The following is a 17,271-nucleotide window of genomic DNA, read 5'->3' as shown; positions in this document are numbered from 1 at the left end:
GTCCTTAGTTGTTCCTCCTAAGTGGACTTGCGTCTTAGAGGGGACAAAGGTGTGTTCCGGGTGTTCCAAATGACCTTTTTGGGCTACAGAGCCGTCAAGACCGGGTACCCAGTGAGGGTGATCAAAGGTGCACCGACCCCCAATCTACTGAAGATTAAGTCTTGGGCTGCTGAATTATGGAAAGTTCATACATAATTTGTCCTCCAACCTGGCACATGTGCATCAACTCTTGGAGGGTCAGCCTTAGAAGTGGTCCTGTAACCAGGCCATAACCTTGAGAGCAATGAACAAACAAACAAGATCTACTATTGACATGCAATGCCTCCCCATACTGCACCAGGTTGGCATTAGCTCATAGGAGGCCCAATAGAGAGGAACGCTCAATTGAGTGTATGCGTCCAGAACTTCACCTAATACGGAGTGTAAAAACACCTAGATAGAGAAGGAAGGTTTGGCGTTCATATTTGGAGTCAGAAAGTTCCACCAATATCTTTACGGCTGACAGATATAAAACAGGAGTGAAAGGCACTGCTTGTCATTGGCCACTCGGGTGTCCCCATTCTTCCTGGTGGTGGAATATAAATAAAGATTTACACACTTTTTGCGACACCTGCACACACACGACAAGGTTGCTGGGGAAATATAAGCACTACCACTGAGAGGCGGTAGTGTGGGGACAAAGTAATAATAACAGGTTACAAACCCCTATCTCTATTTGAAGAGGACAAGGCAGTGCCACCCATAACTTCAGGCAGAATTTGAGTCCATCACAGAATTCTACGTGTGTATAATTACAAGTTGGAACACAGTTGCAAATGTAAATGCATTGAGCCATCTCCTCCTGGCTGATGCACAACTTGTGGTACCGCCATTGGAAGAGTCCATAATGCTTTTAAATTTTTTTAGACATGCTTCCAGACACAGCTGACAATATCAGACATTGGATGCAGAAAGGTCTGATCTTGGCAAAACTGAAACAGCTGGTTGTGAAGGTAGTAGGGGAAAAAAAACCAAAGGGCTGTCACAACCAGAAATTGGGCCAGGCCAGACTAGATCACAGTACAGAATGGCATATTATGGGGATCAAGTGTGACTTATCCCATGGAAAGATTGCCATCAGATACTCTACAAAAGGACGTTCAGGTGTTCGAAAATTAAGATGTTGGCGAGATAGTATGTCGGGTACCCGGGATTGGATACAGAAACATCTGTGTTGATGGAGCAGTTGAAACTTTATTGCTGGAACAGCACAGCAGGTCAGGCAGCATCCAGGGAACAGGAGATTCGACGTTTCGGGCACAGGCCCTTCTTCATTCCTGAAGAAGGGCCTGTGCCCGAAACGTCGAATCTCCTGTGCCCTGGATAGACCTCACTTTCTCCTTGATGGAGCAGTGCCAAGAGAGCCAACAATGACAAAAATTACTGCCAGTAGCTCCCCCAAGGTTCATAGGAATGACCAGGTAAACCCCAGACTCAGTCAAATGTGGACTGTGCAGGTTCTTTCATGGACTCAGTGTTCTTAGACATTATGGACACATACTGAAAGTGGCTAGACGTGCACAGAGTTCATTCGTCAAACATGAGAATGATAGAAAAACTGCATGCATCTTTTACAATATATGGACGCCCCTAACAGTTGGTCACAGATATTGGGCCATCATTTACCAGCAGGGAATATGAGTATTTCCTAAAGTGAAATGGTCTGGTAGAAAGAACAGTCCAAACTTTAAAGGCAGGCTTAAAGAAACAGCCTAAAGCTTCACGAGATACCAAACATTCCTGGTTCTTATTTGATTATAGGACTACCCCTCATGCAACTACAGGGATAGCCCTAACGTTGTTAATGGGGAGAAGACACTGCATCAGGTTAATTCTGATCTTCCAGACAGGCATGAGGAAGACGGCACATGCCAATGCTGGGCACAAGACTCTGCTAAGTCAGACAGACATTTTACTTCGGGGACCCAAGTTTGGTGAAGGAACTAGAGGAATGGCCCTGTGTGGGTAAGAGGCATGGTCAGCGTGAGGTCAGGTCCAGTGATGTATGAAGTTCCGGTAGGTGGGACAGCCCTGAACAAGCATTTGAACCAAATGAAAGCTGCAAAGTCACAACCTGTGAGAGCAAAATGGGCCCAGTTCCTTAACAGGGAGAAAGGAAGGACTGCAGATACTGGAGATCAGAGTCAACGGACACTCTCGACCCAGCTCCTCAACAGCCTTTCCAACTGTTCTGGAAGCCATGTGCTCTTCCTCTCTGTAAAGCGTTTAAGGTGCCTCCGAATCTGAGAAGGACACGATGGATATCTTTGCTGCCTGAAGACGACAATTAATTTCTTCTGAGGTGTTCCAGGCACAAGAGGCAAGCTACTGTGCATGTATTAGAGGCAGAATTCAAAAAACCTGACCTGGTGCTAAAATGCCTCAGAGGAGCTGTAGATGCATTGAAAAATGAAGAACCAGCCTTAGAGAGGGAGGGATGTCGTGGTCGTAGAGAGGTCTGCCAGGTGGACCTCATACAGCGAGTGCATTGTTTGCAGCCGTGGAACTGGTCGAATCAGGGTACCTGGCCGACAGATATAGAACAGGGGTGCAGGACGCTGCCACACACCACACCCCTCTTCTGAACCCTCTCCAGCTTGATAATATCCTTCTTATAAGTATTTCTCATGAATGTCCTGTTCTAGAAATCCTCAATTTTCCCAACTGAAATGTTTTCCCACTCAATGATATTTCACACACATAGGCTTTAAGTTCTCAAACTTAAATGTTTATGGATATTCTGAAAAAGTGTTAAATATAATAAGTATATATAATAAACATTCTATTAGTTCTGGTATTACATCTTTTGACAATCTTTTCAGCACAACACTTTATTCACTCAAAATGCATTGTTTAGTTCCAGTTAATAAAATTCCTAAAGAATCGCAATTTTTTTTTAAAACTATTGTAACTGATAAGAACCCCTTCTAATGGAGTACAGAAACAGATGTTTAGGCTGAGCAAGGACAATCAGACAGATGCTTAATGAATGCATATGTTGCAGATTCACAAAACCCCTCTGTTCAGGAGATTAATCTCTAATTCGTGAACAATCCTGGAAGGTTGACAATCCAATGCTAACATTGTCAATCTTGTCTTGGACTTTTTATTTTACCTGTCATAAAATAACAAAAGATGTCCAATATTCAAATAATTTGTGGTAATAAGTGGTAACTTTAGATTTAAAAAAAAATACAATGCCTACAATATGAAAACAGGCCATTTGGCCCAACCCATCCACGCAGTCTCTGAAGAGTATCCCACCAGACCAATCCCCTCACCCTATCCCTGTAACCCTCCATTTCTCATGGCTGTACACCTAACCTGCACATCGCTGGAACTACAGGGTAATTTAGCATGGCCAATCCACCTAATTTGCACATCTGGAATAAACCCACAGACATGGGGACAAGCTCTGTCTGTGTGGACTTTGCTGAGTCACCAGAGGGGAGAATCAAACTCATGTCCTCAGTGTTGTGACGCAGCAGAGCTAGCCACTGATCCACCATACCACCCCAGAGTGCTGCCCCATTCTCTGAAATGTTGTCAAAAAAAAATACAAAAGTCATATTCCTACAACAGGAAATACTCAGGTCTAAAAAGAGAAACAGAGTTAACATTTGAAGCTAACAATTTTGTGATAAGAGGTTGGAATGTTAGCTCTGTTGCAGCCATGAGCAGTTGGATCTGGTGGCATGAAATCAGCCATGCCCATTCCAAGTGCTACTTTGAAAGTTCAAATCAACATGAATGTCTCCTTCCATCTTGTTCTAATGTAACTTTAAGCCATAGATGAAGCAGTGTCTTCTTTCATCAAAGGGCTCAGCAAAAACAATGGTTTGCACTTTTCAGCCATTAAAAAAAAGCATTTCTATCATCCCTTTGTCCACCCTGCTTCCAGAAGGCATTCAACAAGTTACCTCTAAAGAGCCCATGGTGTTGGAAGCAGTATATTAGCATGGATAGAGAACTGCATCATGGATAGAGAACTGCAAAACAGCTTGGGGTGGGGGGTGGGAAAGAGAGAGAAATAAGTGATTCTTTTTCAGGTTGGTGACCCAGGCTTAGTGGGGGTCCACAGGAATCAGTGCTGGGATCTAAAAATGTTTATAATAATATTTTAAATGACTTGGAGGAATGAAGCAAATGTTATGAAGCCAAACTTATTGATGACACAAGAATGTGGAAAGTCAGGTTGCAAGAGGGATACAAAAATTTTCAGAGACATTTTTAGGTTAAGGAAGTTGTGTAAAAGTTAAGAAATGGAGTATAATATGAGAAAATGCAAAGTTGTTCAATTTGGAAGGGAAAACAAAACCACAGTATTACTGAAATGGAGAGCAACTGCAAAAAGCTGCAACACACAGGCACTTTGGGGTACTTGTGTACAAAACAGAAAACTGGTACACAGATTCAGCAGGTAAACCGGAAGACTAACAGAATGTTGGCCCCTATTTCAAGGGGGTTAGAATATAAGATTAGGGAAATCTTACCACTACTATACAAAGAGCTGGTGAGACCACATCTGGAGTACTGTGATTAAATCTTGATTCCCTTATTTGAGAGAAGATATTTCATTAGAGACAGTTCAGAGAAGGTTCACGAGACTGATCCCAGTACGAAGGCAGCAAAGTGGACAGGAAAATGGTCAGACCAGCCATGATGCTACTGATTGGCTCAAGGGATTAGCTTTGCATGGCTGTGATTGATGCAGACATGGTGGGCTGAAGGGAGTGGTTCCTTTGCAGTATTGTTCTATGAGGAGACAAATAGCCTACTTCTGTTCCTATTTCTTATGGTTCTCAATAATGAGTGGCTTCTAGCTTAGAAGACTTTCTTTAGGCTGAGCAAGGACAATCAGATATGCAATGAAGCATGTATTGCAGGTCCACAAAGTTGGTCTGGAAGGTTGGCAACCCTATGCCAACAGTTAAAATAAAAAAAACAGGGACAAGATAGATTATCAACTAAGTGACAAAATGTCTAATTAATCTTTGAATAAATTACAGCTTTATTCAAACATAGTGGTTACAAGAATAAACAAGTTTATGGTGATAACGGTCATATTTTCAAATTCTTTGGTAAGTTGACAAAGATTTTTTTTAATTAAAAAAAGCAAATTTCTACAGTTTATTCACTTCCATCATAAGACCATAAGAGAAGACAAGAGTTTTAGCCTTCTCTTCTCCACTTCTAGCTTAAAGTCCTGTTGACCAGCATATTTACCCCTTTTTTGCTTGAACATTGGTCTCAGCTTGGTTCAGGAGAGACATATAGATCCCTCCTGTTCCAATACTAATGCCAGCACCCCATGAAAAGGAACCCCTCTTACCCACACTACTCTTTTAGCCAAATATTTACTTCCCTTATTCTTCTATCCTGGTGTCAATTTGCACGTGGCTCGGGCAGTAATCCAGAGATTATAAACCTTGGAGTATCTGTTCTTTAATTTGGCTCCCAATAATCCCCGAACAGGTTAACTTTCCTTGTCTTGCCCATGTTCAGTACAATAACTGGATCCTCCCTCTCCAATCAGAGATATCACTTATCCTGGCACCGGACTCACCATGCAAGGCTATCGATCTGCTTACAAAAGGATACTATCTATTCCTCTAATTATAGAGTCCGCTAAAACTGCCACTTGCCTTTTTGCTCCCCCCTCTTGAATGACCTCCCATACAAGGCTTTAGTGGTTAGTTTGCTCTTCCTCCCTGCAGCCCTCTTGCTCATTCACATAGGGAGCAAGTACCTCATACTTGTTAGGCAAGGTCAACAGCGGAGGCTCCTCTATTCCGGACTGCAGGATTCCTCTACCTCCCTCACCCATCTAATACTGCACCAGCTGTAAAGCACTTCAGTTTGTGCTGAGGCTATGAAAGGTGTTATGTTAATGAGTGTCCTTTTACTATTCAAATCAATATTATCCAAGAACTGCATGTATTACCAATTGCTATATTTACATGAAACAAAATCATTTTGGTATTTACATTACTCTACAATGTAATTGTAACAACTCACCTTTCATGACATCACAAAGAGGCTCAACTGCATTAACTATTTCAACAGCCTGAAAGGTAACTTTCTAAACACACCAAAATCTATTTTCTTCTGACTCAATAGAGTATTATACCATTTACCTCAAGATATTTAGTATTTACTAGTGACTCAAGTAATAAGATCCTGAATGAACTTAAATCTACAACTCATATGTAAAGTATTGCCAAAACGATCCTGAAATGACGATTTTCTTCGTCTTTTATTTATCACTCTTCTACCCCCCCCCCCCCCCCCCCAAAAAAATCAACAAGCCAATCTTCTGCAAAACACACCTCTTCTAGCAGAGGTCCGCGATGGTTCACAATCTGATATGCCTCATTTAATAATTCACCCAACATGACGACTGAGAACAGAAATATAATTAGGTTAGGATGGTGGCATCACATTTCCCAAAATCGGGAACCTAGATCAAACAAACAACACACGATAGTGGTTAGATTCATCTCTTCCAAGAGCAGGTGGTACAAAATAAGATCCATAAGTATCTTAATAGAGGCTAATGTGGCAGTTTAACAATTTGGTCATGTGTAACCTGACAACCCCGATTTTAAGGTTCCAACTATTTGACCAACTGCAAGAATGTTTAATCCAGTATTAGATTATATTGAAATATATTGTAACATTAGTTGTAAAATACTGGGTGTTCAACAGTCCCGCGCTTTCTCAAGGCGCAGACACGGCTTTACTGGATCAGTAAAATGGCACTTACCACGTAGCCACCCCACACATAAAGAAATCCGTCGTTAAAAACCGCGTGGTGGTGGTTTTCTTGTATTCTTCGTGACCAATACTGGGATTCAGCCATTTTCCCTCAAGTCAACCTTCCGGCGTCGTTTTTTCTCCTAGTCCCACTCTCGACGCCTGTCTCAGTGACACCCACACCCAATCACATGCGGCTGCCTCGCAGTACAGCGCCTGGCCAATCAGCACCCTCAGCTCGTTCCCTTTCAGTACCCGAGCCAATCAGGTACCGGCCGCACAGTCGCTCATGGGACGTCACTACGATGACGGAGCCCGCACGCGCTGCCGTGGTGGCCGTTGGAGTTTAAAATTATTGGGCGTGTGGTGTGCTCCTTGGTACGTCACCATCAGTTTCTTCAGTCATCTAACCTTCATGGTACACTTTCAGTTTCGAAAAGTCTGCTCGAAAAACAACAATGGCCGGGGAAGGGAAAGAAGGAGAAAGCAACCAATAGAAAATGCACGGTTGTTTTGGTTGGCAACAAAGATGGTGATATCCTGGCTCGCGCACTAACTATTTTTGGTATGCAAGGCCAGACTGCAATTTAAGTGTTGAGGTTCACAAAAGGGCCACAATGATCTAATGTACTAAATCTCAATTTAAGTTACCCCTTTTAGCGAATGAAAATTGAATGAGGCCAATTTTTCATAACTTCCCAGTAAAAAGCAATCTTCTGCCATATCAAGTTCAACATTGCCTTTCTACGTGGCAGTTGTTGCTTACATTAAAAAGGTACAATATTAATCTGGAACATCACTGGCAAAAATATTTTTGCCCAGGTCAAATTATTTGTTGGGATTTCTGCAGGGAGTTGCTGACCGAAGGCACAAGTTAGGCATGCTGATAGAACACACTCCAGCTCACTGGATGAATGCAGCTCTAAAAACAGCACACATGACAAAACACCCCACTTGATTGGCATCCCATTCATCAACAAACACTGGCAATTCTTTATACCATGGACAAATCACAGAACTGTTGTTATGATGCAGAAGGCCTTTGACCGTTCACATCTGCACGAGGTGTCTGAATAAGCATTGTGACTCAATGCCATTCTTCTGACTTTTCCTCCAGTAATGTAAACATTTTTCCTATTCAAATGATTATCTAATGTCATCTTAAATCACTTGAATGATCCTGCCTGTGTTACACTTCCACATAGCATTTGGAATGCATTAAGCACTTGCTGTGTAAAAAATATTTCTCACATACCACATTTGCTCCTTTGCAAATTAGTATAAAAATCAGTGTCATCTGGTGAGTGGGAATAGATTCCCTCCAGTTACCCAGTTCACAAGGGTGAAAATGAGAGTACAGAAGCATTATGTTCCTGTCAGAGTGAAAGATAATACTGGTATAATTTAGGAACAATGGATGATTAAAGATTGAAGTTCTAGTAAAGAATAAAAAAAGAATCATATTAGATATAGACAACAGGTATCACCTGTGCAAGGAAAATCTCATGTCTCACCAACTTGATTGATTGAGTTTTTAAATAAAGTAGTTGAAAAGATTGATGAGGGCAGAGCAGGAGACTTTTTTTTTAAACTTGGATTTTAGTAAAACCTTTAACAAACTTCCACATGGTAGACTAAATCAGTAAAATAAGATCACATGGAAATGAAGGTGAGCTTGTCAATTGGATATAACTAGCTAGCTATCACTTGGATCCATACACACAGACAATGAAGGGCAAATTCAACTGTAACAATGTATCTATCCTAGGACAAATCAAACAGAGATATGCACAGGAATTCCTGGAATCCCATAGTCAAACAAAAACTCCATTAGCAAACATGTAAAGTTGGACCCCATATATCAACCACTAAAGAAACAGAACCACCAATCCAGCTGTACCACACACACACACACACACACACACACACACAAACAGGACAGAACATCAATGCTTCACCGGATGCACACTGATGTTACTTAGAATGGTGACAAAACATCTGACCAAACTTACTAGCTCAGCAAGTCAACAACCTCACCCACAACCTGAGCTAAAAACTTCAAATACTGAGCTCCAGTGAAGAATTTTTGAATTTTAACATTTTAATTGAAGTAATTTCCAGAAACCGGAGAGATTTAAAAACCAATTCAGTCTCTCAAACCACCTCAGTGAGCAAATTGTGATTATATTAACTAACAGTGTCATAAAAAAATACTAACTTTTAAATTTAATCCTAAATCTAGACATTAAAAATAAGGATTTACCGAGAAGTTTAAAATCAATAGTTCCCTAAAGTTTAAACATTTAATAACTGTAGCAGTGTAACTATTTATTAGTGTTCACATTGGTTTATCTAAGGGGTCTTGTTTCACAGTAGTGTCCCTATCTCTGGGCCAGAACATCCAGGTTCACCTGCTTCAGAGCTGTATTATTGCATACGTGAAGGAATAGATTTTAAAAAAATCCATACACTATCAAATAACAGAGGCAAAAGTGAAATTAGAAGAAGTTGTCTCAGTACATCTTATTGAAAGCAGCAGCTAGTGAAGAGGACAATGGATACAGTCTCTACTTCCACATCTTCACACCATGCTTATGTTTGATTCCAGGGTAGGAATTATGTCTGTGACGACAGAAGCATCTCAATCCAACAAGAACTACATGGCACAGGACACAACCTGGTGCGGCTTTGATCTTCCCTAATTAAGAAGCAATTCTTAACTCATTCTCCTAACATAGCTGATCGTGGACAATCAGATAGTATTGTGGCCATTTGCCAGTACGTGCTCCAAGCTCCTGCTGCCATATCTCTAAATTATGACCCATGCGTCACAAACATTTTACTTTCCAAAAACAAAACTCTCAACACCTCACATTCAATTTATGTAACATTATCTCTCATTCTTAGCAGAGCTGGAGATTCTCCTGTTAAGAGCTCTCAGGAATTCAGGCAACAAAGTATTTGGGAGCCCACTTGTTCTCAGGACAATTACTTCCACTAAAACAAACATTGTAAACTAGATGAAGACATCCATAGAATACACAGCATCAAAATAAACAGATTAATATCAGAATATATTCAACAAAGCAACTTAGTTTTACCAAGAGGTCCCATTCTTGTCAGTGGCTCCTATAAAAGTGTGTTACACCAGCCCAGTAGCTGTGGCACTTGAGCCTACACATGTGCAAATCTTTTTCTCTCGGACTGCAAAAGCTGCTGAAGCCACAACCAAACAATGATAATGTTTGAACTGACTGATTCAACAAATTACAAAAACACCTCTGGAGGTGGTGAGACTTGAACCCAAGCCTTCTGGCTTAGAAGCAGAAACACAACTATGCGTCACAAGAGCTTCCCAGTCCAACTTTTAAAACAGCAGCATTGGTTTGCAAAAGGAATTCGAATTCCCATGTTACTGTCAACAATCATGTTTGCTGCAGCAGTTTCAGGGCAATCACCAGTTTTAAAAATGAAAGTGAAAGAAAATGGCCTTTTGTGAAAAACGGTCAACCTAGCATCTTTGCAGGCAGGATTTCCCAGCAGGCCTATCCGAATAAGGACAGACTTTTTTCTAGAGACTGAGATAGTCAGAGGTATAAGAAAACTCAACCAACATAACAGCACCCGCCAGACATCGTAGCAAGGGACAAGCATAAAAATACTAAAGATCCTTGAAACTGTGAACAATGGAACCTATCTAGTTAATGGGAATAATGACTCTAATATGAAAACAGTTTGGGAAGCTCCATGAAGTCATCAAAACTTCAGTTAAGTAAATTTGGGACAGTATCAACCCTGTTGTTTCCACGAATGATGAGATCAAACCAACCCCAGCAGAGATGCTTTGTGAAATGTAATTACCCGAGGGGCGGAGCTGGCCGATACTTTGGAATCACAAGGGTATAAGGGGCAGCAGGGCCAGCTATCAGACTCTTTCTTTTTCCACTCTCCTCGCCGAGTCTCTGGACACCAATACTTTGGGGCTAAAGACATTGACACTGTGACTTCAGAAGTCTCAAAAACATCCAGGGCAGAGAGGAAGCTCCACCAGACAAGCAGCAAGTTCCTTGGAGACTGAGAACCCTTTTCAGGCCTGGGATAGCTGTACTTTGTAGTTGGTTAGGCATAGGGGGTGGGTGGTTGTGTAATCCTTAAAGTATCCTGTAAATTGTGCAAGGTTAAAGATTTACGTTGTGTCCACTCTGTTGAATCAGATGTACAGCAATTTTTTTTTAATATCATAGCATAGAGTACGTTTCATTGAAGTATTGTACGGATTGGGAAAGTTGAATTTTCTTCTGTAATAAAAGCTCATTTGGTAATTTTGAACTCATTTGAGTCCATCTATGCTCCTTCTGGGTACACCAATTCTGGCTGAGATCACAGCAGATCCTAGACTAAAATTCCAGTGTCAAGAACCGAACGGTGATCTGGGCGATTGCTGCTCAGGATAAGCTGTTTGATCTCTCTCTTGGGGGCACTGCCCAAGTGGGTAAGTACTAGGTGGTCAGGCATTGATGGCAGTCGCAATTATCGTATGGAGATAAGTTCCGACTTGCTGGTCAGGCTATAAACAGAGTTGAGAAGATTTGTAGCTCAGGTTGAGGTTCTGGATGTAGGTTTGCTCGCTGAGCTTGAAGGCTCATTTCCAGGTGTTACCTAGTAGAGTGACGAAACATCTTCAGTGGGCTTCAGACGATGCACTGCTGATAATTGCTGCTTTCTATTGAAATGTTTGGGTTGGTGATATCATTTCCTGTGGTGAAGTCACTTCCTGTTCTTTTTCTCAGCAGGCAGTAGATGGGGTCTAACTCAATGTGTTTATTGATAGCATTCCAACTGGAACTCTATGCTTTTAGGAATTCTCGTGCGGGTCTTTGTTTAGCTTCTCCTAAGATGGATGTGTTGTCCCAGTCAAAGTGGTGTCCTTCCTCATCTGTATGTAAGGATACTAGAGAGAGTGGATCATGTCTTTTTGTGGCTGGTTGGTGTTCTTGTATCCTGGTGGCTAGTTTTCTGTAGTGTTTAATACAGTCCTTGCAGAGAATTTTGTAAATGACAGGAGTTTTGCTTATTGTCTGTAATAGGGTCTTCCAAGTTCATTAGTTGCTGTTTTAGTGTGTTGGTGGGTTTGTGGACTACTAAGATGCCAAGAGGTCTGAGTAGTCTGGCAGTCAGTCATTTCTGAGATGTCTTTGATGTAGGGGAGAGTGGCTAGGGTTTCTGGACATGTTTTGTCTGCTTGTTTGGGTTTGTTACTGAGAAATTGGTGTTCACTGGGTACCCATTCATTTTGAATACACAATATAGGTGATTTTCTTCTGCTCTGCAGTGTGTTGGCTCATTGAAATAATGTTCTGATGCAGCTTAGTTTATGGATGTTGGGATGATTGCTTCTGTAGTTCATATTTAGTCCGTATGTGTTGTTTTCCTGTAGACAGAGGTTTGAAGTTCCCCATTGGCTGTTTGCACTACTGTGACATCTAGGAATGGCAGTTTGTTGTTGTTTTCCTCCTCTTCAGACAACACATCCATCTCAGGAGAAGCCAAAGACCTGCACAAGAATTCCTAGAAGCATAGAGTTCCGGTTGAAATGCCATCAACAAACACAGAGTAAGACCGCATCTACCACACCCTGAGAGAAAAAAAACAGGAAGTGACATCACCACAAGACATGACATCACCAACCCAAAGAAACCCAAACATTTCAATAGAAAGCAGGAATTATCAGTAGTGCCTCATCTAAGGCCCACTGAAGATGTTACCTAGTAGGGTGACGAAATGTTTAGAAGTGAACCTTCCAGCTCAACGAGCAAACCTACATTCACATCCTATAAACAGTGATTTCTGTTCAGCGCTGTCTCTCCAGGGGAGTTGCCCTATTATGGCATTCTAGGATTTAAGTTTCAGAGCTTGCTGGAGAGGGAGACCAGCACTGTACTCAGCAAACCCCAGCCACCAGCCTGAGTGCAGAGTAAAGGAAAAAGGCCCCTCCACACTGCAAGGTTCATTAAAAATGGAATTGCATACTACTACAGTTCTGCTTTAAGGTGTATGTGTTGTTGCCACAACTGTTAGGATGTTTGAACTGGTCTCTACACATCATCCATAAAGGTTGACTTTTGTGATGGATGGTTGGCATAGATGCCAAAGTATTAATAATGCTGAAAAATGGAATTTAATAAAGGTTGTTTTAAATAACTGTAAAAATGAATACAAGCAAATATGTCACCTTTCTGTTCATGAGGTGAACCAGACATCTGCTACTTTTGTTTATCAAGTTGTTCAGAGATGTTATTACATACCACTGGAGCAGGTGGGATTGAACCAAGGCCTCCTGGCTTATAGGAGCAGACACTTTCACAGCACCACAAGAGTCCCTTCTGCTAATTTTCACCTAAGCCACAACTCCTGATCAAAGATTGCAGAAACCAAGGAATAATGCAGTATGCAGCATAAAATTTTTTAATCTATAGCAAGTAAAGAACACTGAAGTTTGTGTGTAAAGCTGAAACTATCCTTTTACTGATTTAGAAACCCTGAATTAGGAAGAAGTTCCAAACACTATCACTGCATGCAAATAGTTGACAAGCATAATTCCCATTAGTCCCCAATGTCTCTTTTCCTCTCTATCACTTCACTTCATTGCCCTGTTCACATCCATCTCGCTCTAAAACATTTCTCCTGTTATTTGTAGCATAAAGACTGTCACATAGGGCAGCTATGGGGAATGCCAAGTGACTAAAGGAGAAAATATATACACGATAAGCATCCTGAGTAAAAGGCAAAGTTTTGTCTCAGTATAGCCGATGCAAGTTAGTCTGTAAAGCTTAGTTAATGGAATACTGTCACGCAGTCAACATTTTTAAAATGTGTAGACTTCTTTACATTCATATTGCTACAATCGGTTCTGCACTGTTTCATTCAGAAACAAAAATGATTTTATGGGTTGGTTGCATGAATTGTGATCAGATAGTAATTCTTATGGATCAAGAAATACATTTTCCATATTAACTTTCCTTCGAGATCCTATACAAATAACGGACTCTACAGATTGTCCAAGCTCTAGCCAACATTGTCGTTGTAATATGGTGGGTTTTTTTTCAAATCACGGAAACCAGATAAGTAAAGTTTATACAATAATCCTCCACTTAATAATAGTGCTCTTTTATTTGTAAAAAGTTAGAAGTGATTAACTTTTACAATGCTTGTGGCCTTAGAGGTATGTTATACGTACGTTTTACAACGCAATGTCAATTGTTTCAATAATACATTATATTCCATTTCTCCGAGACATGAGACACCAAAAAATCTGAAAAGCAGCAAGAAATGTGGAGAAAGTCATTGAAAACAAGTCAAAATAAATTAACTGGTAAGTTCTTGTTGGTACATAAATCATGAAGGCAGATGGGTTAATCTGGACTTGCATTTTGGCCCAATTATTGACAGTGCCTTCTCCCCCCCGCACAGCTCCCCTCCACACGTCCCGCTTCAATCATTTCCCTCCCCCTCATCTCCCACTCCGCTCCCTCATTCATGTCATGAGATTGGGGCCAAAATAAAAGGCAAATTGCGATGCGCTGTTCTGTAAACACTTCAAACCTTTCCAAAAATTGAAGCGACCAAGTGTACAACAACAGAAGTGGTCAGGAGCAAGTTACTGCATATATGCTGGAGCCTGAACAACAGAAGCGGTCATGTTGCAAGGCGACATTTAAGTGACGTCTGAACCTAATGCAAGGTGCCAGGGGTTATTTGATTTCCCACCTTCACACAATTCAAACCCGTACCCAACCATTTCGCGAACCAGAGACTAATAATCAAAAACCTGACACGAGAATGGAGGTTACGAGGTGATACTCGCCTTGGATTCGAGTCTACAAAGGCCGAACAGATGAAGATATAAAAGGGACAGGACAGAGACTCTGGGCAAAGGGTAACACGATCCAAGCTGGACTCTGCTCGCCAACCAACATAAACTTACCACATAACCACCCCACACATATAGATGGTTGCCAACCAAAACCGCACAATGGCCGCTTCTCTCCTCCGCCACCCAGTTAATGCCGGAATCGGCCATTTCCGCGCCTCTACTCCATCCGGGCAATAGGCAACAGGGAAGACGATCGATCCGGGAAATCAAGCGTCTCTAAATACTGCAGCAGCAGCATCAGCTGCTTATAATTACAGAAACATGACTTGTGTCTGTGCATACCGCTAAATGCAGAAATGCATTTCCTATTTTTATGTTGTTATTGCTCCAATGACAATACAATATATGTTTTGATAATATATGTTCTTAGGCAGTCCCTTAGGATCAAGAATGATTTGCTTCCATATGGCTAGTTTAGTTCATAATCTGCAGATAGTGTCATATGTGGGGAAGCTGGTGACTGGAGGGACAGGTAGCAGAATTTCTCGGAGGTTTGTGCTGACCTCTCGAATTTGTCTCCCTGCATATTCCGGATAAAATCTCGGATGTGTTCAATGTCGTCTCAATTCAACCCCATTTTAGTCGATAACGGATTAGATGCTCCCATGAGTTGACAGGGATATTCAGGAAACCTTTGAGGAGATCATTAAAGTATCTGTGCTATTGGCGTATACTTTTGTTTCAGGGTTAGTGGTCTTTTTATACTGACCTAGTGATTGAGCTTGAGGAAGGAAGTCCTGCAGCTTCACATCATTACTTCTTGTTTTGAAGCTGATTATTGAATTTAATAGTCATATGTGTTCTTTATTGTACAATAATTCCCCTCATTCCTTTGTAATTTATTTGCTTCAATGAAATAGATCTGTTGTATCTTGCATGAAGTATTTTGCACGCCACATCAACATAAATCTAATAGAAAATGGGGGAGGTACTAAATGAATATTTTGCATCAATATTTACTGTGGAAAAAGATATGGAAGATATAGATTGTAGGGAAACAGATGGTGACATCTTGCAAAATGTCCATATTACAGAGGAGGAAGTGCTGGATGTCTTGAAACGGTTAAAAGTGGATAAATCCCCAGGACATGATCAGGTGAACCCGAGAACTCTGTGAGAAGCTAGAGAAGTGATTGCTTGGCCTCTTGCTGAGATATTTGTATCATCAATAGTCACGGGACGGTGCCGGAAGACTGGAGGTTGGCAAACGTGGTGCCATTGTTTAAAAAGGGCGGTAAAGACAAGCCAGGGAACGATAGACTAGTGAGCCTGACCTCAGTAGTGGCAGGTTGTTAGGGGGAATCCTGAGGGACAGGATGTGCATGTATTTGGAAAGGCAAGGACTGATTAGGGATAGTCAACATGGCTTTGTGCGTGGAAAATCATGTCTTACAAACTTGATTGAGTTTTTTGAAGAAGTAACAAAGAAGATTGATGAGGGCAGAGCAGTAGATGTGATCTATATGGACTTCAGTAAGGCGTTCGACAAGGTTTCTCATGGGAGACTGATTAGCAAGGTTAGATCTCATGGAATACAGGGAGAACTAGCCATTTGGATACAGAACTGGCTCAAAGGTAGAAGACAGGGTGGTGGTGGAGGGTTGTTTTTCAGATTGGAGGCCTGTGACCAGTGGAGTGCCACAAGGATTGGTGCTGGGCCCTCTACTTTTTGCCATTCACATAAATGATTTGGATGCGAGCATAAGAGGTACAGTTAGTAAGTTTGCAGATGACACCAAAATTGGAGGTGTAGTGGACAGCAAAGAGGGTTACCTCAGATTACAACAGGATCTTGACCATATGGGCAAGTGGCAGATGGAGTTTAATTCAGATAAATGCGAGGTGCTGCATTTTGGGAAAACATATCTTAGCAGGACTTATACACTTAATGGTAAGGTCCTAGGAGTTTTGCTGAACAAAGAGACCTTGGAGTGCAGGTTCATAGCTCCTTGAAAGTGGAGTCGCAGGTTGATAGGATAGTGAAGAAGGCGTTTGTTATGCTTTCCTTTATTGGTCAGAGTATTGAGTACAGGATTTGGGAAATCATATTCCGGCTGGACAGGACATTGGTTAGGCCACTTTTGGAATATTGTGTGCAATTCTGGTCTCCTTCCTATCGGAAAGATGTTGTGAAACTTTAAAGGGTTCAGTAAAGATTCACAAGGATGTTGCCAGGGTTGGAAGATTTGAGCTATAGGGAGAGGCTGAACAGGTTGGGGCTGTTTTCCGTGGAGTGTTGGAGGCTGAGGGGGTGACCTTATAGAGATTTATAAAATCATGAGGGGCATGGATAGGGTAAATAGACAAGGTCTTTTCCCTGGGGTCGAAGAGTCCAGACCGAGAGGGCATAGGTTTAGGTTGAAAGGGAAAAGATATAAAAGAGACCTACGGGGCAACTTTTTCACGCAGAGGGTGGTACGTGTATGGAATGAGCTGCCAGAGGATGTGGTGGAGGCTGGTACAATTGCAACATTTAAAAGGCATTTGGATGGGTACATGAATAGGAAGGGTTTGGATGGATATGGGCCTGTGCTGGCAGGTGG

At 41.6% G+C, this 17,271-nt stretch overlaps 1 protein-coding gene across 8 annotated transcripts in view; it reads right to left on the bottom strand.

The window, feature by feature from the left end:
- The window catches only part of LOC122553506 (kelch domain-containing protein 1), a 90,210-nt gene extending 75,316 nt beyond the window's left edge, over window positions 1-14,894 (bottom strand). For 4 of the 8 annotated variants that reach the window (XM_043697371.1, XM_043697366.1, XM_043697368.1 and 1 more), the window contains exon 1: window positions 14,780-14,894. In XM_043697371.1, coding sequence (XP_043553306.1) covers window positions 14,780-14,875 — 96 coding nt within the window. In that variant the 5' untranslated portion in view covers window positions 14,876-14,894. Of the gene's footprint in view, window positions 1-6,368; window positions 6,672-6,805; window positions 8,308-14,032; window positions 14,108-14,779 lie in introns of those variants that run through there. The other 4 variants (XM_043697372.1, XM_043697369.1, XM_043697367.1 and 1 more) reach the window with 4 other exon arrangements.
- Between the last annotated feature and the right edge of the window lie 2,377 nt (window positions 14,895-17,271).

The sequence above is a fragment of the Chiloscyllium plagiosum genome, chromosome 10 (genome assembly GCF_004010195.1).
Source record: "Chiloscyllium plagiosum isolate BGI_BamShark_2017 chromosome 10, ASM401019v2, whole genome shotgun sequence".
In the NCBI taxonomy this organism is placed as follows: domain Eukaryota; kingdom Metazoa; phylum Chordata; class Chondrichthyes; order Orectolobiformes; family Hemiscylliidae; genus Chiloscyllium; species Chiloscyllium plagiosum.
This window is presented reverse-complemented; position numbering and strand designations above follow the sequence as displayed.